The sequence below is a fragment of the Neodiprion fabricii genome, chromosome 6 (genome assembly GCF_021155785.1).
Source record: "Neodiprion fabricii isolate iyNeoFabr1 chromosome 6, iyNeoFabr1.1, whole genome shotgun sequence".
In the NCBI taxonomy this organism is placed as follows: domain Eukaryota; kingdom Metazoa; phylum Arthropoda; class Insecta; order Hymenoptera; family Diprionidae; genus Neodiprion; species Neodiprion fabricii.
Genome location: NC_060244.1, coordinates 15,065,858 through 15,086,650, shown reverse-complemented (window position 1 = coordinate 15,086,650; position 20,793 = coordinate 15,065,858). Strand labels below are relative to the sequence as shown.

The window sequence follows — 20,793 nt, the reverse complement described above, 5'->3', positions numbered from 1 at the left end:
CTTTTTTCTTCGTTTACAATAAAACCGAGAGAAATTAGAACTTCTTTCGTCGCTCTTAAGTTTGCCAAGCAAGATTTGATATCTAGCCCCATACAGAGAAAATCATCAAGGTATACAACGGATAAAAATCCTTCCTCTCGAAGGATATTGATAACAGGTTTTAATACCTTCGTAAATACGAACGGGGCTGAGCAAAGACCGAATGGAACACATGTGAACTCGTAGATTTCCCCTTGGAAAACAAATCTAAGATATTTTCTATCTGACTTATTCACTTGCATTAAGAAATAGGCATCTTTAAGATCAATAGTACCCATAAAAACTCCTGGTGCGAGTAATCTACAAACTGTTCTCATGTCTTCCATTTTAAAATGATCCACCTCGATGAACTCGTTTAGATCTTTCAAATTAATTATAAATCTGTTAGATCCATCTGGCTTTAGGACCAAGAAGAACGAGGATATAAACTGATCTTCCGTCGGTGAAACTTTCTCTACTGCTCCTAATTTTAATAATCTCTGAATTTCTACTTTTATAGCGGAAATTTCAAGATCTGTCCAATTGCGCTCGAGTGCTGGTTTCGGTTGGTATGGTTTTGACTTAAAGGGTATTTTATACCCCTTAATAGCTTGCAGTATGAAGGGATCTGATGTAATTGTACGCCACTTGCTTAAAAATGCGCTTAGCCTTCCTGCAATATTTACCTGAGATTCGTTGATTAATATCGGCTCCGATTCTTGCTGTTCTGACCCCGGTGGTGACTCTGTGGACCTTTCGATTGGCTGGAATATTTCTGATTGTAACTCGGCTTGGATGGTTTTGGTTTTGTGCCCGCCTGAGCTTGGTATCGTGGAACAGACGGGCTCTTCACATTTAAATGGCTCGTTGGAGCTCCAGGTTTCTTAGAAGACTGTTGGGATTTTATATCTGTCCCTATTTTATCAATAACCTTAGATTCCTTAATCTTTTCCCCCAACTTGTCTCCAAATAACAGCTCACCAGTCTCAGTCTTCCCCAATAGTGCAGCCGTTTGTCTGTTTAGACTAGGCAGAATACAAGCTTTTCTGGCTATAGTCTGTCCTCGGTACAACTCAATTAAAATTTGTGAAGATTCCCATAAATTTTCTAACATCTTTTTTATGTCAATTTCTTCTCGTTTCTTTGTGAGTAAGGGATCGATGACCAAACTTAATGCTGATAATGCAGAGCCAGCTAAGTTTTGGGTGTTTGAGAAGTATTTATCTCTCTTAAGAGACCCATCATTTAGTGATGCAGCAATTTCAGGGTTTAACTTCGGGGCCTCTAAAGAACATTCACCTTTTCTGGGGTATTTTTTGAGTAGAAGCTCTTTAGTTTCTTTAGTTTGTCCCGTTTTGAGCCACCTTTTCCAGCGATTAGAAATATGACTTGATAGTTTTAAGCCTTCTGGCTCAGACGCTGGAGTTTCTCCGATGATTTTTAGGATCTCTGGGTCCAGGTCTAAAGTTTCTGTAACCCCATTGGCTGATTGTGTTTCTTGTGATGTTTCCCCAGTTTCATTTTCATTTGATAAATCTATAACTGGAGTTTCTCTCTCCTCCGGATTTTTCGGTGTGGCGTTCACAGTGCTCCCTGGAGTCTCTGTAAAAGAGAGAGAGAGAAAATAGTTTATTTGGTTATGTCTTACCTCTCGTGTAAGTTCAACCATAATATTTTCAGCTTTGTCTTATCTCACGTATAAGCTCAGCTGTTTTTAATTTCCGTACTTATGTTATGTCTCGCATAACCCTGACGGATATGTATGTATATATATATATATTTTACAATAATTGCCTAAATAATACTTGCTTCGATTTTTTGACAGGTTTAAGGGAGCTGCTTGGACATTTGTTTGTTCCGGCTCACCTAACTTTCCATTCTGAGCACCGCCATTGTCATTCTCCTTGTCGTTGTTTATCCTCTGTTCGCGTTTTTCCAGCTTCTTTTCCATTTCACGCAGTCGCTTTTTTAATTTTTCATAATCTTTGTCTCGATCAGAAGATTTCCTCTTATGTCCACCCATTTTTAAGTAATAAAAACTTGAATTGTCCGTTAAATAAATTAAAATGTTTTGATTAAAAAACTCTTACGTGTTTACTTGTTAGCACGAAAAAATGTTATGACGAAAGTGACCGTGTGGCGCCGCCACCTCCACTGGAGGCACCATACGCGGTCAATTTTAAATCTTTAAACTCTAAAAGACGTGGTTAGAATAGCTAGAAGAGATGGCACTACAAATTGTATACATGTAATCAGGAGGGCGAGACTGGAAGTATAATCCGAGTATCCGACACTCGTATCCAATACCATTGCAAGTCCGAGAACCAACAGCTCGTGCGATAAAAGAAATGATCTCGGAAGGAATTATTGAACGTGGAATTAGCCAGTTTTGCAATCCTCTCCGAATAGTTAAGAAGGTGGATGGGACAGTCAGAGTATGTTTGGATGAAAGATTTCTTAACAAAGCTATGGAGGATGATCACGAATCGCCGCCGTTAATTAACGAATTGTTACAGAAATACCATGGTTGTCAATGGTTCTCTAAGATGGATCTCACACACGGATATTGGCAAGTTCCATTACACAAAGATTCGAGACCTTATACTGCCTTTTTATTTGATTCTCACACATACCAATTTTGTCGAATCCCTTTTGGATTAAAAACAGCCGGAAGCGGGTTTATCCGTGCCCTGAGTTTTGCGTTGAAAAATGATTTTGACAAGTATGTGTCATGTTATATAGATGATATTCTGATTGGGACGAAAACCTTCGAAGAACACATCCGAGTAATGGAGGGGATATGTAAGCGTTTACTTGATTATAATTTTACACTTCGATTATCGAAGTGTCTATTTTTCCAAGAGAGCGTCCCCTTTCTTGCGTTTATGGTTTCTTCGAAAGGTATTGAGCCTGATCCTCAGAAATTAGAATCAATTTTGAAATTTGACGAACCTAAAAATAAAAAACAATTACAACAGTTTTTAGGCGGGTGTAATTATTATAGGCAATTCAACATAAAACACAGTAAATCGGTAGACCCTCTTAGAGAATTATTAACCAAAGACAAAGCGTGGGAATGGTCGCATAAACACTCAGATGCGTTCCAAAAAAATGAAAAAAGATTTTAGCGAATGCATTACGCTCAAACATGTGATCCCATTAACACCATTTAAAGTTCAAACGGATGCGAGTGATCGAGGAATAGCTGGAATACTGTACCAGATAGATGAAAACGAACAACATAACATTATTGCTGTGGTGAGTCGATGTTTATCGCGGTGTGAAATTAATTATACAACCACTGAAAAAGAGCTTTTAGCCATAGTTTATGCGGTTGAAAAATTTAGGGTTTATCTTATTGGAGTAAATTTTGAGATCGTTACGGATCATAAGAGTTTGACATTTTTAAGATCGTCAACATTTCAAAATGCTCGTATTATACGATGGAACCTTCTCCTGCAGCAATACTCGTTTACAGTGTCTTACTGTCGTGGCAGCGACAATAAGGTAGCAGATTTCTTTAGTAGAAACCCCGAGGGTAAATTCGTGGAACAAATGCAAGAAAAAATCGTAATCTCGTCAATGGACCAATACTTTTTGCCTATAAGAGATACAGAGGAGACATCATTGATTTCAATTGCTATGTTGAAATATGATGCGAATTTGAAACGGAGTTTCAAAACGTTGGGCGAATGGCAGCTTAAAGATCCATACATTAAGGGCAAAATTGATGCAATGGACGAGATAGGAGGGGAAGAATCAGGATTTATCATACACTCTGGCATTTTGTTCCACAGAAATAAGAACAGAAAAAATTGGAGAATAGTTATTCCGGAAAATATGCAACGACTTTTAATTGACGCTATTCATACGAAATTAGCGCATCCTGGGGTGTATAAAACGATCGGATATCTGAAACAATTTTATTATTGGCGTGGAATGGCGTCACAGGTTAAAAAATTCATTATGTGCTGCGATTTGTGCCAGCGCGTCAAATATTTAACAATATCAATGGAAGGGGAATATAATTGGGTTGCAACAACAAAGCCAAACGAACTCGTTACGGTGGATTTCTATGGTCCTTTGCCAACAGGACGAGGAGGAGTGCAATATATTTTTGTTATGTTAGATGCATTTTCAAAATTAGTCAGTCTGTTTCCAATGAAAAAAGCAACTACGCGCACGTGTTTGAAAAAAATAACGGAGTATTATATTCCAAAAATCGGAAAGCCTGAGCGAATATTATCCGATCACGGTAGTCGATTCATGTCTGAGGTGTGGAAAACGGAACTCCAAAAACTGGGAATTAAAACTCTTTTCAGCTCGATCAGGCATCCTCAGTCGAATCCAACGGAACGGGGTATGAGAGAGCTAGGCCGTTTGTTTAGAACTTTATGTGCTAAGAAACATACGAAATGGGCCGAAATGGTTCCACAAATTCAAGAATTTTGGAACGTTACTGTGCACCAAAGTACCGGTATGACACCTCAAGAATTGCATTTTGGCAAGCCGATAAAAGATGAAATTCATAAAATCATTCAATTTCCACAAAGTCACGATCCGTCTCATGAATATTTGATAACGCTGGCACGAGAAAATTTGAAGAAAAGTTTTGAATATCGCAAAAACGGGCAACATAACATAACGAAGGTTCAATTATCGGTGGGAGATTTGGTTTTACTTAGAGTCAGACATTTGTCGAATGCGTTTGATAAAGTAATAAAAAAGTTTTTCCATCTATTCGAGGGTCCGTACAAAATTGGACGTCGTATTGGCGAAAATGCTTTTGTACTCGTCGATCCAAATAATGAACAGAAAGAAATAGGCACATATAATCGACGTAATCTCCGAAAATATTGCGTTGAAAGTAAATACAACTCTAGTTAATTTAAAAATAATTTAATTTAAAGTATTGTAACGTTTTAGGCGTTATGTTAATAAAATATGGATCCGCGAGTTTACTTATTATCAAATCAAAGGCGTGAACAAAAATATCGTGATAAATGCTTTTAATGCAATATACGTGTTTCTCGTTTAAAGTCTGAAACAAGACTGTTTTTACAATAATATCGGTTGGCGCAGCAACCTTATTCTTTTTAAAGACATAAGAGGTTTATAAACGTCTTTTATCTATGCTGACTACTAGATCATTAAAGAGGGGCAAAGGGGTGATTTCACCCTTTGTAACACTACTCCCCCCCGAGGAAAAGAGTCGTCCCGACTCGGGAAAGATAAAACAATTATAAAAGTATTCTAGTAGTCAGTGCTCAAGGGTGAGTTGGAGCTGTGGCTCTAAAAATTTAAGAACTCCCTTTTTTACTATCTGGCATTTGCCCACAGTCTCAAGGTAAGCCACAGAAAACCTTGAGCAGATAGTTGAGCGTTAAATAATCTCAAAAATTTATGTGCCATGTTTTATAAAGGTTAGTGTTATTAAGTGTTATGTGGCTTCATGAATACAAAGGTTTCCGCAACGGCCCAGATTGACGTCGGGAAGAAATTCGATTTTCTTCATGAAGGATCCCTCCGAAACAGGTTCGGATGAAAACACCGAAACGGGAACCGACAATTCCAGGTCCAAATAAAACGAAAACAGACTTCTCTTTATATAAAATAAGGAAATCGTGGGGTGACTTCTTTAGGAATAGTTCACCCTAGAGTTTTGGAAGGACAAATGTGAGTGATGGTATAACAATTCAAATTCACTAAGTGAATTTGGGAGAATACTTGAATAAAGTAAATTGAATACGTATTCAAAAGAAAAGAAACGATCTTATCTGAATCATTTCTTTGTATCTCTTCAAAATAAGTCCACCAGTCATCCTCAGGAATCGGGGAAGATTGGAAGGAGAAGGCTGTGTCAAATCACCTGAAAAAGTGCTCACAAAAACTGACACTTAAGGTTAATAAAATGTGAAAATCAAGCAATCGCTCATCGACCTCGAAAAATAATCGTGGCTCATTTCACGTTATTCCTTAAACCAAAGCCTATCCGACACAAAACTCAATTCCAGAGAAGAAGTTTCTAGAAAGAAACAACCGAAGAAAACAAATTTCAAATTGATTAGCAACGCAGAAATAACAAATCATTATGAGAAAAGTAGTCGTTAAAGACAGACAAGACATGCATACAAAAGAGCATACTTCCATGAATGCAGCTATGTTGATAAAAGTATTCCCTCTCGAAAATTCAGACGAACTTAGCGAAATAGAGAGCTCTAACTATTTTAACTCTCTTTGGAAAGAGATGTCTTGCGGCCAGCTGAACGCCGTTTCCGAAAAAGGAAGAAGCGGCTTGCTATGCCAAAGCTGCTTTGAGTCACAGTGAGTACATCATATCGAATAACACAAATAAATTATAAGAAAATAATTTTTTGTTTTAATCATTTCTTTTTAGTTCTAAACCCGAATTTCTTCTTCAAGAAGTCTCTCTTCATCTGACCTTTTTCAAAGAAAAAGTGCTTTGTCGCTCTTGCAAACAGAGTCTTTTTGATATAGTAAAGAAAACGGAAGGGTGCGAGGGATGCGATAATGTAGTTTTTTTTTTTTTTTTTTTTTTTTTTAACCAAATTTTTTCTAAGAATAAAATTCTTTCAATATTAAATTCAAAGGTTTAACTTTGTCCGTGTATCATTGCAAGACAAAAATTAGAATAAACTTGGTCGGCTGTGGATTCTGCATTGATAACCAAAACAGGAGCCGATAAAGAAGAAAAGGTTTGTTTTACTAACCAAACTTCATGAACCTCATGGATAGTTCTGAGAAGCTCTAAAAAAATACTCGATTCTTCCTCACGAGAACGGGAACTAACACGAGCAAAAGAAGTTTCTGGGGAAACTCGCAAATAAACAATCAAATCTACTCTGAGCTCAGACGAGCGAATGAGAAGATCAAAATTTTTTGTCAATAAACGAGATTCGAAGTCGCGAAAATTACCTAACCTTCGACGAGCTTCTACAAAACAATTGCTACTGAATATCGATCTTTCCATCACCTTTACAGGCAATGAAGTCGTCTGCAGATGTCTACCTAACATAACCATTTGAGCGAAATGTTGAAAATAATAGCAATAACGATCTGGGTTCTGATACATCAAATCTAAAAGATTAATTCCGGCTACATTTCGATATTCTTCAAGAGGTTCTAAAAGTGAACAGACCTGGCGATCTGCTAAAAACCTCTTGGTGAAAGTTGTTTTTCCGCATCCGATATTTCCTTCTATATTAATCGTAAGCGGTCGAGTTTTACTCAAATGAATTCCGAAAGGTAAATTCTTCTCCCAATCGATAACCGACTGTAAAGAAAGCCAAATCGATCACAGTCGTCAAGGGTGTTCGTTTGAAGATCTAACCTCAAAGGATGTCCCTGGTCTTGGAGAGACTGTTCGAGGTTGATCCTCTTCGAAAGGAGCAAGACGATCCAAGTGAACCACTTTCTGATGCGAATGAGATCTTCGGATTCTATAAACAACATCATTTATCCGGTTAACCACTAAGTAAGGGCCTTCCCAATTTCTTTGTAGCTTTGGACATCGTCCTTTCTGTCTTCGAGGTTGAAAGAGCCAGACAGAATCTCCAGGATTAAATTTTAAATCTCTGGCTCGAATATCATAACGAGTTTTCAATTTATCTGAAGCCATAGAAATTCTATTCCTAGCAAAGTGATGAATTTCTTCTAAACGTTGTTGTAATAAAAAGGCATAATCTGTTTGATGCTGTCTTTGCACAGGAACAGGGCCTTTCTCTAAATCTGACGGAAGTCGAAGATTTCTTCCAGTAAGCATGAGGGCTGGCGTCTGCTTCGTCGTCTCATGAATCGCAGATCTGTAAGATAAGAGGAAGAAAGGGATCCAGGAGTCCCAGTCTCTCTGATTCTGTTCTACGAAGGACGACAAATATTGTAGCAAAGTCCGATTCAGACGCTCTATCATGCCGTCAGATTGCGGATGCAAAGGAGTTGTATGAGTTTTTCTAACCCCTAAAATCTGAGTAACCTCTTTCATTGTAGTTGACTCAAAATTTCGGCCTTGATCAGTATGAAGTTCTAGAGGAACTCCGTGTCTACAAATAAATTCTTTAACGAATGCCTGTGCTACAGTAGAGGCTTCTTGATCAGCGAGAGGAACCACTTCTGGCCACTTAGTAAAATAATCAGCAATAACCAAAGCATATTTATTTCCAGAATGGGTTATCGGGAGAGGTCCAAGAATATCCATTGCTATCCTTTCAAATGGAGCTCCCACGTTGTAAATTTGAAGAGAGCTTTGTCCCTTCGCTCGAGGTCCTTTCTTTGCCGTGCAGATTCGACATCTTCGACACCAATCTTCAACGTCCATCCGGCAACGGGGCCAAAACTAGAAGTTGCGAATTCTGCCTAGAGTTTTATTTGAAGCGAAATGTCCGCCTGCAGGAGAATCATGATAAAGAGCAAGAATCTCTGGAACTCGTGACCTGGGAACCAAAAGTTGCCACCTGATTTCTTTCAAGTCTGCAGATTCCCATTTTCGGTATAAAATTCCATCAATTAAAAGAATAGAGTCCCATTGAGCCCAATAAATTTTCAAATCTGGCTCGGCTAAAGATATATCCTGCCAGTCTGGGCAAATTTCTGCTTCTTTTCAAGACTTCACTTGATTCAAAGTGTCGTCTTCTTGTTGCGATTTTCTCCATTCCTCCTGGTTATTTCCGAAAGAAATCTTCCGTATTATAAGAGAGGGGTCACGATTTTTCTCTAATCGTGCACACTGTTTACACTCTGGCATTTCCTCGCAGGGTCTTCGAGAGAGAGCATCGGCGTGTCCATGATGAATTCCTGCTCGATGACGAATATCAAAATCGTACTGACCGAGCCTTTCTAACCATCTAGCTACCTGACCTTCGGGAGATTTGAACGAAAGTAGCCACCTGAGAGAAGCATGATCTGTACGTATCAAAAATTTCCTACCGTACAGATAATGGTGAAAATGTACTACGGTCTTAACAACAGCTAAAAGCTCTTTACGAGTGACACAATAATTCCTTTCAGTTTTACTCAAAACTCTGCTGAAATAGCTTATCACTCTCTCCTGACCTCCCTGAATTTGTGACAGAACCCCGCCTATTCCTGAAAGAGATGCATCCGTATCTAAAATAAAAAGAATTTCGACCTCTGGTTAAGCTAAAATCGGCGAAGAAATAAGATTTTCTTTTAATTTCTTGAAAGCCTCTTCGCATTCCGGGGTCCAGTCAAAAGGAATCTTGATTCCGGTCAAATGATGGAGAGGTTTAGCTATACTAGCGAAACCTTTTACAAATCTTCTGTAATACGTACAAAGGCCTAAAACGCTTTGAATTTGTTCTTTATTCTTAGGTGTCGGCCAAGAAGAAACCTTCTCTATACTAGATGGGTCGGTCTTCACACCTTGTGCTGAAACGATATGTCCGAGGAAGCCTACTTCTTTCTGGAACAGATGACATTTTTTCGGGCTCATTTTCAGACCTGCTTGCTTCAACCTAGCGAAAACTTGTCTGAAATTTTGAACTTCTTCTTCAAAGTTCTTGCCAAAAACGATTATATCGTCTAAATAAACGAGGCATATTTTGCCAGTGAGCCCATGGAGAACAGCCTCCATCATTCGTTCAAAGGTAGCCGGGGCATTACTCAAACCAAACGGCATAACCTTAAACTGCCATAATCCTCCTAAGCCCGTGACAAAAGCTGTTTTTTCTTTATCTAGAGGATCCATTTCGACCTGCCAGTATCCGCTCTGAAGATCTATGGTGCTGAACCAAGTTGCACCAGCTATCAGGTCGAGTGTCTCGTCGATTCTGGGTAGAGGGTAAGAATCTTTCTTCGTTATATCGTTCAGCTTCCTGTAATCGATACAAAATCGTTTGGATCCGTCCTTTTTGTCAACAAGGACGATTGGTGAGGCCCAGGGACTAGACGATGGTTCAATCACATCGTTCTTTAGCATGTCTTCTACAAGCTTCTTCACCTCTTCTCGGGCGTTGAGAGCGAGTCTTCGAGGAGCTTGTTTAATTGGCGAATTCTCTCCGACGTCGATCTTGTGCTTGACAGAAGTACATCGGCCCTTATCACCACTATCTTTGGCGAAAGAATCTATAAATTCTAGCAAAAGAGATTTAAACGATTCGACCTGAGCTGAATTTAACGAAATCGAAGATTTCTCAACAAGGCTCCGTAAATGAAGAGGAAAATGTTGTTGCAAATCATCCTCTGAAAGTTCTATTTCTCGAATTCTAGGAGGGGTCCAATAAATTCCATTCCTATTCGTACAAAGAGTTATTTCGCGATTGTTTGAAGCTAGTGAATTTCTCTTAGTCGAGATAACACAGTTATGAGCTGTAAGAAAGTCTATTCCCAAAATACCTTCATCCTCTATATCTGCTATAAAAACCTTATGTGGAGAGTCGATACACCCAAAAAGGTTAATGTGGACAGTAGCCTGTCTCAAAACCGGGGTCGTCTCTCCAGTGGCTGTTCGCAGAGAAAAAGAGGGAACAATCTGGTCATCGGATTTAAAGAGATCCGATCGAACTACGGTTACTTCCGCGCCCGTGTCTATTACCCATAGACAATCGACGCCATTTACTGTACCGCGCGCGTAAAGACCAGACTGTCGTAGACTTCTAATTAAAAACTGTTCTCTAAGAGGGCTTTCACTACTAACAATCTGCGATGATTTTCGCCCTGACAAATCATCTAGAATTAGTTTTTTGGGTGAGTTCCTGTTGAAGAACTCAATTGAGGATTTGCTTCCCCTATTCATATGTTTTTCTTACGCCAATTATAAGAATTTGGATTCGAACCTTGCATCGGTTTTCCACTAATTTTCTTAATTAGAAAACAATGATTGGCGTCGTGGCCTGTTTTTTTACAAAATATACAAGTCAAGCTAGTTTGACTTGTCACGACCACGTTTTTATTTATACGCTGGTTTTGTTGGTTTTGAAAAGAACCTCGATTTCTTGATTTAAAATTGTTACTGTTATTTCTATTTTTATAATTTTGAGGTTTTGACTCCTCCGAGTGTTCAAAACTTCGCCTTCTTGAGGCGTTTTTAGACACCTCAATCCGACGAAGCTTGTTTAGCCCAAAATATTGCTTTCTCATTGCCTCCACCTCGAGGGCTTTGGCTGTTGCCTCCCGCAGAGAAGTGAGGCCTGACGTTCCAACGGCCATTTTAATCTCTGGATCATTAATCGCATTCAAAAAAGCTTGCGTTGCTAATAAATTTCGAGACGGTTCGTGATCCGGCAAAGCTATACGAGAAAGCCGTTCAATGTCCTGACTAAGAGACGCGAGGTCTTCGTCTCGTCCTTGTCTTCTTGTCTGTAACTGTGCCGTGTACAGTTTCGTTAAGTGGTCATTTCCATACCTCAACTTTAATGCAGAACTAAGTTTTTCATAATCAGAGATTTCTTCCTCAGACAACGCCGTTAAAACATTCAAAGCCGGCGTTCGAAGACAGGAGGCAAGACTGTGGGCCCTCATGGCGGAGTCCCACTGATTATGTTTTGCAATTGTATTAAACTGGCGTTCATAATCCGCCCATGGAATTTTTCCGTCAAAAATTGGCGGTTTTAAAGGATAAAAGGGTTTCTCATTAATCTGAGAAACAACCTCAGGAAATCTCGAATTATTCAATTGATTAAAATGAGAACATTGAGGCCGAACTTGAGTCAAAGACTCGGAAAAACCAGCCTCATTATTTACTCTCATTCTACTAATTGGAGATTCATCTACTCTCCTAATAAAAGGCACAGACCTTGATTCAGGAACATCCTGGGTTCGACCTGGATGTTGGACCTCCTGAACAGTAGGAACTGGAACAGGAGAGGGAACAGGAGAGGGAAGCGGAGTAACAACTCTGGAACCCTGCGGTGTAACAGCTGGTCCCTCAGTGCCGCTCATCTGATGAACGGACTGAAGAGCCGCCACAGTTGTCCGGAGCAATTCGTGTAGACTAGTCTCGGAACGCTCTTGAGCTTCTCTGTCTAGCCTCCGCTGCTCCAACTGTGAGGTAAGCTCCCTTTCTCGCTGCTCCAACTGTGAGGTAAGCTCCCTTTCTCGCTGCTTCAACTGAGAGGCAAGCTCCCTTTCTCGCTGTTCTCGTTGCTCTTGAAGCAACTGGTCAAGTTGTTGTTGTTGTTGTCTTGCCGAATCCAGAAGCTGCCGTTGATAACGTTCGTCGGCTTCTTGTTGTTGGCTCATAATTTTTAGTAGGTCGATTTGTGAAACTGAGACCATCGTAGGGACAGGTAAAGAGTCCACTGAAGGTGCACAAATAGACTCGGGAAGCCGCGGATTTTCGGTGATAGAATGTTCTTCACCGCCACTTTCCCGACGACGAGAGCGTGTTAAACGACCGCTACTCATAGTTCATTTCACTATTTCACGCACTGAATCAACTTGATTAATAAGAACTCAAGATCCCACTTCTGACACCAATTGTAACGTTTTAGGCGTTACGTTAATAAAATATGGATCCGCGAGTTTACTTATTATCAAATCAAAGGCGTGAACAAAAATATCGTGATAAATGCTTTTAATGCAATATACGTGTTTCTTGTTTAAAGTCTGAAACAAGACTGTTTTTACAATAATATCGGTTGGCGCAGCAACCTTATTCTTTTTTAAGACATAAGAGGTTTATAAACGTCTTTTATCTATGCTGACTACTAGATCATCAAAGAGTGGCAAAGGGGTGATTTCACCCTTTGTAACAGTATTGTAAATATCGTGGTAGAAATATCATTGCTATGAATGTGACGACGGAAATCTATATGATCAAACAGATTCTGGAATGACAAGAGGAGATAGGTCTCCTTGACCCTTTTAAAACTTAACGCGGTCATTGAGGTTGTATGACAAGATCGTTTTTGAATTAGAATGTGTGTGAGTGGTGACCGTGTCCTGATTCGAGATGAAATATCTGCTTGTATATTTTTAATGTGTGGTATGCCGTACTGCGGAATGTGTGCGATTTGTATCAGAGGTCGAAAATATTTATTTGTATTTTTTTTTCCTTCCTCGGGCTGTATGCTTTGCTAAGACATGTTATGAGTAATTGAATATTGTTGTACATGACGAAAGAAAGCTCTGCGATAGGTTGTGTGTCGTCGGACGACCGAGGATATCGTGTTCCTAGACCGAACTCCTCCACTGGGCTACATGACCTTGGACGAATCTCATGTCCAGAATTAAAAGGCATCAACGATCTTTGAAGCACTGGAGCGGTTCGCGCTTTATGGTCAAGAATCATCGGTCCCTCGAGTCGTCACATCATAAATTGTCATCGCACTACTACAAAGGGTGTCGGATCGATCTAAGGTCGTTGTTCGACCAATGAATTTCCGATCGAGAATCAACATCGCTTTCAACGGACAGGTTAAGCCATTCATCCGGGTGTCATGCAGCACACCTCCTCCGAGATGCGTCGCATTACAGGAGGGGAATTGTAAGGTGATAAATCCAAAATTTTGAATTTGTCCGCGGTCAAAATCGAATCCTATAATCGAAGAATCCACCGATCCTCGATCTCTCATTTCCTCCCCTCGAATCACACTACCGAGTTCGCTTTCGCGAGCTCGGTCTCTTTGCTGTGGGACGTCGAAGGGACCGGTCATCCGCTCATCTCCCGGTAGGCGACTCAACGGAAACTGGCCAATACTTCAAACTAGATTTAACGTGGAGAATCTATTGAACTCATCGACTTCGATCCCGGATTCCAGTCCCAGGGCAGGAGCCAACGTGGGAGAAAAACGAGCATCCTAGATAAGTTAAAATTTGAAGGATTGTTTATTTAAAAGTCTCATCGAACTCCAAGATAAATCCGAGAATGATGTATAAATTGGGATGAGTGTGTGTATGTATCTGTATGTGACGGTGTGTAACTGTAGGTGACTGTGTGTGAAAATAGGGCCTCATATGTTCAATAAAAATAAAACTAGTATAAATTGATTTTACAACTGTACAGAAAGATCAGGCGGGTTCCCGAACATTTGAACAAGAAAATAATTATTCAAAATTAGACTTTTTCATGACAGCAAATGGACCATGACTTTCGAAAACAATTGAAGAGGTCGTAAATCTCTCTATCTAATAAAAAAGTTTCAAACAAATGAACGTAGAAAAAGATTATAATAACAATAGTATAAAATGATTATAATAACAATAGTAAAAAAAGATTATCATAACAATAGTATACGCATGAAGTTGGCGGTGGGGTGAGATCCCGAAAACAAAACAAAAAGCATCTAGCAAACCCTTTGACAGCTGTCATCGGCTGTTCATGACAGACAGTCTTTGACAAATATCTTTATAGGTATCTGTTTCTGACGCGCAAAAAATGAACATGCAAACGAAAATTATCAAGATGATTCGCGACAGGAATTGTCTTATTCGCGCTTTGGCGTATCCTGTATACGGCACTCAAGATCGACACGCAGAGGTGAGACTGAGTATCGTTTCAAATATAGTGGATAATTGGTCTACATTTGCGGGTTTTATTACAGGTAATGAGTCAAACGGTGCTGTGATTAGGTGACCTGGTGATTACAAATCACATATGAATAAAAATGCAATATATGCAGCTGCGGATATTTTTAAGATATGTTTAATCGTGTATCGCGAAGAACAAATTCATCCACACTGGATCGGATCACAAAATGGAACACAATTCTCGCTACTCTTCACCGGCGACGGAGACAGTGGACACTTTGATTTCCTGCAGAATTAAAATAAAATTCAGATAGTGAGTAATAAGTATGAGAAGTAACAATCAAATAATAGTAAATCTAAATATATCACCAAACAGTCAAAAGGACAGCCAGGATTTACGGTGACAATGGAGAAAGGAGGAGTTTCAAGCAGCAGACAAGGCGATGAAGATGGTGGATGGTCGGAAGTATCACAAAAGAAAGAGGAAAATAAAATTGTAAGTGCGAAGAACCAAATAAACCATAGAATAATATCCATCAAATATTCGTATAACCAGGAAAGAGGACGACCAGGATCGATGTTGACCACAAGAGAAAGAGGTGTTTTGCGGAATGAACATCAACGCAAATATAGAGAAAATAATAATATAAACAAGGTGATTTTGGAGAATAACCGGCAGAGCGGCAGTAAAAATAATTCAACGAAGGGTGTCGAAGAATTAGAAGAATCGATTGCGATGATTGAAACGGAAAATAAATCGAGAGGACGACCAACCAATGTGATGGACATAGAAGAGCGAAAAATTAGACGACGGGAACAGCAGCGAAAATATAGGGAAGCGAACAAAAAATATCATACTGGCTTTTCAACCAACGAACAGAAAGGAGGAGTTTCAACCAGCAGACAAGGCGATGAAGATGGTGGATGGTCGGAAGTATCACAAAGGAAAAAGGAAAATAAAATTTTAAGTGCGAAGAACCAAATAAGCCAGAGAATAATAATAAACAAATATTCCTATAACCAGGCAAGAGGACGACCATGATCGATGTTGACCACAAGAGAAAGAGGTGTTTTACGGAGTGAACAGCAACATAAATATAGACAAAAAAATAATATAAAGAAGGTGATTTTGGAGAATAACGGGCAGAGCACTAGCAAAAATAATTCAGCAAGTCAAGGAGATAGATAGATATCAATAGAGAAGGAACACCAATTTTCAACCAACGAATGGAAGCTTAGATTGATGAAAAAAAGAAAAGTAAGCACAGAAAGAATTGAAGTGGACAGCAAGTGCAGGACCTGTCATTAAATCAACATGAAGGAATTCGCCTGTCTATTAGACAATGCGTAAGGAAATAGTGAGGCGCGCAGCGCCGAGTGCCCGAGGCGCGTAGCGTCGAGATGGGGTTGGCGCGCGAAGCGCGAAGGGGCGAAGCCCCTAGTGCTGGGAAAAAAGTGAAATCACCTACGCATCCGATGAACATTATTCTTGTTATGAGTCTTATAAAAATGTTAGCTAGCCGCAACTTCGGGGACAAAATCATGAATTAATTACCGTTACGACTCATGACTTCCGGTCTCGAGGTGAGGTTATGCACTTGATAGCTGGCAAATTGACGTTGCCAAATTAACAAGTAAACTAGTCAAATTTATACTAATAACCATATTTTTTTTCATTCAACAACTAATTACAATAAACTCATTCATCATTTACATTAATTTTTTAATCTACACATTTTAAGGGGATTATCACATCAATCCGCAATGATAAAAATATACTACAGTTGTTTAATACACGCGTGGTCAGCATGATCTCATTAATGAAGGCGTAATGGGATTTGGGGAGGAAACAAAGTGAAGGTAAAGGCATGTAGAATTGTCAGATGAATGTCCGTAAGTTTGTTTTTTCCAAATATTGAAGCACTCATGAACATATACTATTCAAATTTTTGTGACTGAATAACGTCTGGATTTCACAGAACGTCAATAAGAAAAGTGTTGAAAGAATTCTGTGAATCATACTTTTGTTGATTGTTTAGTCGAGTGCACTACAATTGGAATGAAATTAATAATATTCCAAACTATTCTTGGAATAGGATAATAAGCATGAACATTTAACTTGGTATTCAGCAAGGAAAATTAATGCACTCGTTTTCGGGGGGCACCACGAGAAGGCAATCAACACCACCCCCCGTTCCCGTATTTAAATTTTTGGGTTAAATATAGAAACATTACGTATAGAGCCAGTGATTCGCCAGTTAAATTATTATAGCATGTAAACTAGCTAGCCATTAGGGCTATATGCCATTTTCCGATATTCAACCAAAAAATTTATATACGGGTTGAAGCGCAGCTCGCAGAGCCTCTGTCAATTGCCAGGTACGACTTCAAACCAAAAAAAAGGAAATACATGAAGCGCAGCTCATAGAGCCTCTGGCAATCGGCAGGTACGACTTCAAACCAAAAAAAAAAGGAAATACATGAAGCGCAGCTCATAGAGCCTCTGGCAATCGCCAGATACGACTTCAAAAAAATGAAATACATGAAGTGCAGCTCATCGAGCCTCTGGCAATCGCCAGGTACGACTTCAAACCAAAAAAAAAGGAAATACATGAAGCGCAGCTCATAGAGCCTCTAGCGATCGCCAGGTACGACTTCAATAAGAGAATACTTGAGCGCAACTCACTGAGCCTCCCCGGGTACGTCTTCACAACAGAAAGTGTCATGAAGCGTAGCTATGGAGCCTCCGGTTGACGTCAGGGTACATCTTCGCATTGAGAGCTTTCGATTCAATTTAAACACCTTTAATTTTTTGTAACTTACTGTTCAGCTTGTGTATAGTACGAGATGATCCGGACTGTCGTACTGCCCGATTGTTGAATGTAGTCTGAGCAAAAACCTTCACTTTGACCATAAAGCGTAGAAGCTCTATGCGATGCTGAAGGCATTCATCACCTTCGTGAAACCAGTCAGGATACAATCTGGCAGTACCTGTAATAATATCATCTATAAGATTGATCAAAAGACCTTCGCAAGCCCAGTGCGTCTTCCACAATCTATAAAAAGCTTCGAGTTGCGATCTCACGATGCTTTCGAACTTGTCTGTGGGCCGGCTCAGATATGACACCGATGGCGCATCAGCGTCAGCATGTTCATATTCCCGAAGTTCAGTATACACCTCATTCGGCGATGACACTTCCATCGGAGTTTTAAGGGTTTCAAAACGACATCGATCGCACGGAAATTTGCGCAGGTTGCGCTGAGCTACGTAACCAGCAAAATAATTGATTGCACAAAGTTCGTATCTCGGTAACTTCGTTTCTTTCGACGTCTCCGCATTCGCCATTTCTGTTTCCTGCTCTTGCCTCAGAGCTTCCACAGCATTTTCAACTTCTGCCGTATCCTCGTCGAATTCGTGTTCGGTGGGATCCGCAGGCATACTCTCTGGCGTATCGAAAGCCCGAGCTACCATCGTGCAGGGTTCTATCAAAGCAACGGCGTCAGGACATTGTACATTTCCTCTGCTGCCGCTGCCGATGTATCCGGTAGAAAGGATGTGTCTCAGAGACAAGCGAACCATCCGAGCCGTGGGATTTGGGTTGTGACCACCTCGCTGGCGAAATTTCGAGAAGAGGTGCTCGACGGAATTTTGGTTGCACAGTCCGGCTGCCAACTCGAATCCGGGATACTTCTCTTTTATCGTCGTATACGTAAGTAGAAAAGCTCTTACTGTCAGAGGCAGACCTCTCAGACAAGGCACCTTTTTCATTACCGGTGGTTGCGAAGTATTTTCAGCCGTCCCCTTTCTCCTTGGGTCAGCAATCGTCCATTCCGAAGAAAACTTTACGAACTCTGTCAGCGTTTCCTCGATGTCGGGATTCTTGTCGGCAAGCGGACGCTTATCAGGATTTCGGCACAAAAGCTCATAGGCATTGCATGAATCGATGACTTTATTCATACGCTCAGCAAAAGCTGCGCTAGCCTGCCACGTTTCCGTGTTGAGCCCGTGCGGATCCTTGCCTGCAGTTGTTATTGCCGCTGCAAAACGGCGGCTCAAAATTTGAAAAGCACGCTTAACGTTCGTCGCCTGAAAGGACGATGGAAACAAGTGCGCCTCGGAGATGTGAGAGAGTAGATTCGAGGTAGTACTGCAGTTATCGTATCTCCAAGTTTTTACAAAATCTTCGTACGAAGCGATAATCTGACCCCTCCAGTACAGTATTTTGTGTGTTCGCAACGTGCTCAAAAGACGTTTTATCAAATGAGGAAAGTCGAATGACGCAAAGTAATTTCGGCCACCGCTCATAAAGCACGGACTCTCCTCTTACACTTTTAAACAAGAATTGAACAATTTTTGGTTCGAGGGACCCTGATCACATGTCACGAGGTGAATTACGGCTCCAGCTTCATGCAATCGACGGAGGCATTCATCGACCAAGGTATGAATCTCCTCGGCCTTCATGCCAGTCCCGGGAAGAAAATACGCGAGTTGTTGACGCCATGATTGATTTGCGTTCAAACTCTCGACGCAAAAAACGAAGACGTAGCGCGCGCGTTCATCCCTTCGACCGAGTGGGCCGAGATCAACCAGACCTTCGATGCAATCGAATTTCTCCGAATATTCTTCAAATTGTTTGATTGTCATCTCGTCCCATTTTAGAGCGCATACCCTATTTTCGATAGGCAACTCTTCAATTTTGACTTTCAACTTCTGGAATATGAAATCGCAGAAGCCGGGTTTTATGTCAACCTCCGAGATCCAATTGCGCACGGTACTTTCCGCCGGAAACATGCATCCTGCATCTCTCAAACGCGTATACGCAGACGCTGAGTAATAAAAAAGCTGCTTTGCAAGATCTTTTTCTTCCTCCGAGTAAGGAGTATTTTTCCGGTGCAATTGGAGCTTCATCATCGTTCTTGCTGCCGGCCGCAAACTCTTTTGCTGATCAAGAAAACTATCGAGGGACAATTTTTTTCTCTCCACGCGTGCACCTGTCCTCAAAGCTCGTTTCAGCTTCTGACGGAGTTGTCGAATCGTTTTCGTCTTCGATGCATTTTCCCGTATCAAAGCGGCATTTTGTTTACGCAGATGACGCAACACTTTTGCATGAAGTGACAGATCACCCACACATGACATGTGTCCCTCAGGCGTCTGACATGCAGGGTTACTATCATCGGGTTGCGGTTCTACGCTCATCCACGTGCAATTTTCGTCATCCGAATCAGCAAAGCTCACCACCGTCTTCCTATACTTACGCGCATGCTCCGAAACGTGCAAATCTTCTTCACCTACGCCCGTAGGCACACACGCCGATGCCGACGAGTGAACCGTATCAAAGGCGGACTCACCTGTGCTTTGTACCTCTACAGAGTCACAAGGCATAACAAGCACCGTTTCCGTCAAACCCGAGGAAACGGTACCCGCCGGTACGACAGAGTGGTTCGCCGCAAACGCGGAAATGAACGACACCGGTTCATCGGCAGAATCGTTGAGAATCAACGACTCGAACTCGACCGGGTGCGGCATTGCAAGAGAAATTGCATCACTTACCATTGTACGGACTGCGCAATCATCCACTGAACCTTCCACATATGTGGATGAAGTTCGGACTTCCGGGTTGGCCCTCGAATCGTCAACACTCTCGAGAAACATAAGAGGAATCGCCTGTTGCGAAAGTCTGTTGCCAATGAAGTACATCGGGCTGAAATGCTCCCGGCATAATCCCCACGTCCGTAATGTTTCCGGTGATAAAGTCAGCAAGTACTTATTGCCTGTGATTTCCGAAAAAATGTACCTGCATTAACAAATGACTCATCTGCACCAAACCGCGCCGTGTGAATATATTGACTTTGAAACTCGATAGAAGAATTTTTTTTTCCTACCAAAAGTGAGTTTTGGTGATAATTTTGAGTACTTTGCGACAAGGTAAAAATCAGTAAAAAAAAAGACATTTTGCAGATGCGAAGAACATTTTTTGTTGTCATCGTAAAGTGAAAAAGTTTAAAATCAATCGTTTAAAAAAATGTTGTTCAGAAAACCTTCAGAAAACTTTATTTCTTCTACTATGAAATTAATGTAAATATATTTGCAAGCAAGTGCAACGATTTTTTTTTTAATTGTCTCTTTGCGAAAATTTCTGTTTTCGAGAATTCATATAGGTTTAATTTCTGATCGTTTAATACCCCGCATACTTCTTAGATGCAACACGGAATATTTCTCCTAACATATATCAAAAATTCACCCTTCACGATTTTACCAAAATTATAAAAATTGAATTTAAAATGGAGTGAAAATTCTGAACAATTTCATACATATTCAGAGAAAAGAAC

General features: G+C 40.5%; 1 protein-coding gene across 1 annotated transcript; it reads right to left on the bottom strand.

The window, feature by feature from the left end:
* Positions 1–1,238: 1,238 nt before the first annotated feature.
* Positions 1,239–2,100, bottom strand: LOC124185532. Its single transcript, XM_046576404.1, has 3 exons — positions 1,885–2,100; positions 1,318–1,620; positions 1,239–1,246 (listed from the first exon to the last, which is right to left on the bottom strand). Exons 1-3 carry the CDS (start codon positions 2,039–2,041, stop codon positions 1,239–1,241), a joined length of 468 nt encoding a protein of 155 aa, XP_046432360.1. The 5' UTR covers positions 2,042–2,100.
* Between the last annotated feature and the right edge of the window lie 18,693 nt (positions 2,101–20,793).

Excerpts from the sequence above, each read along its gene's own strand:
- LOC124185532 (XM_046576404.1), bottom strand. The coding sequence starts at position 2,041 with ATGGGTGGACATAAGAGGAAATCTTCTGATCGAGACAAAGATTATGAA. Across the intron at positions 1,621-1,884 it reads TGCTCAGAATGGAAAGTTAG|AGACTCCAGGGAGCACTGTG; the intron begins GTGAGCCGGAAC and ends TCTCTTTTACAG.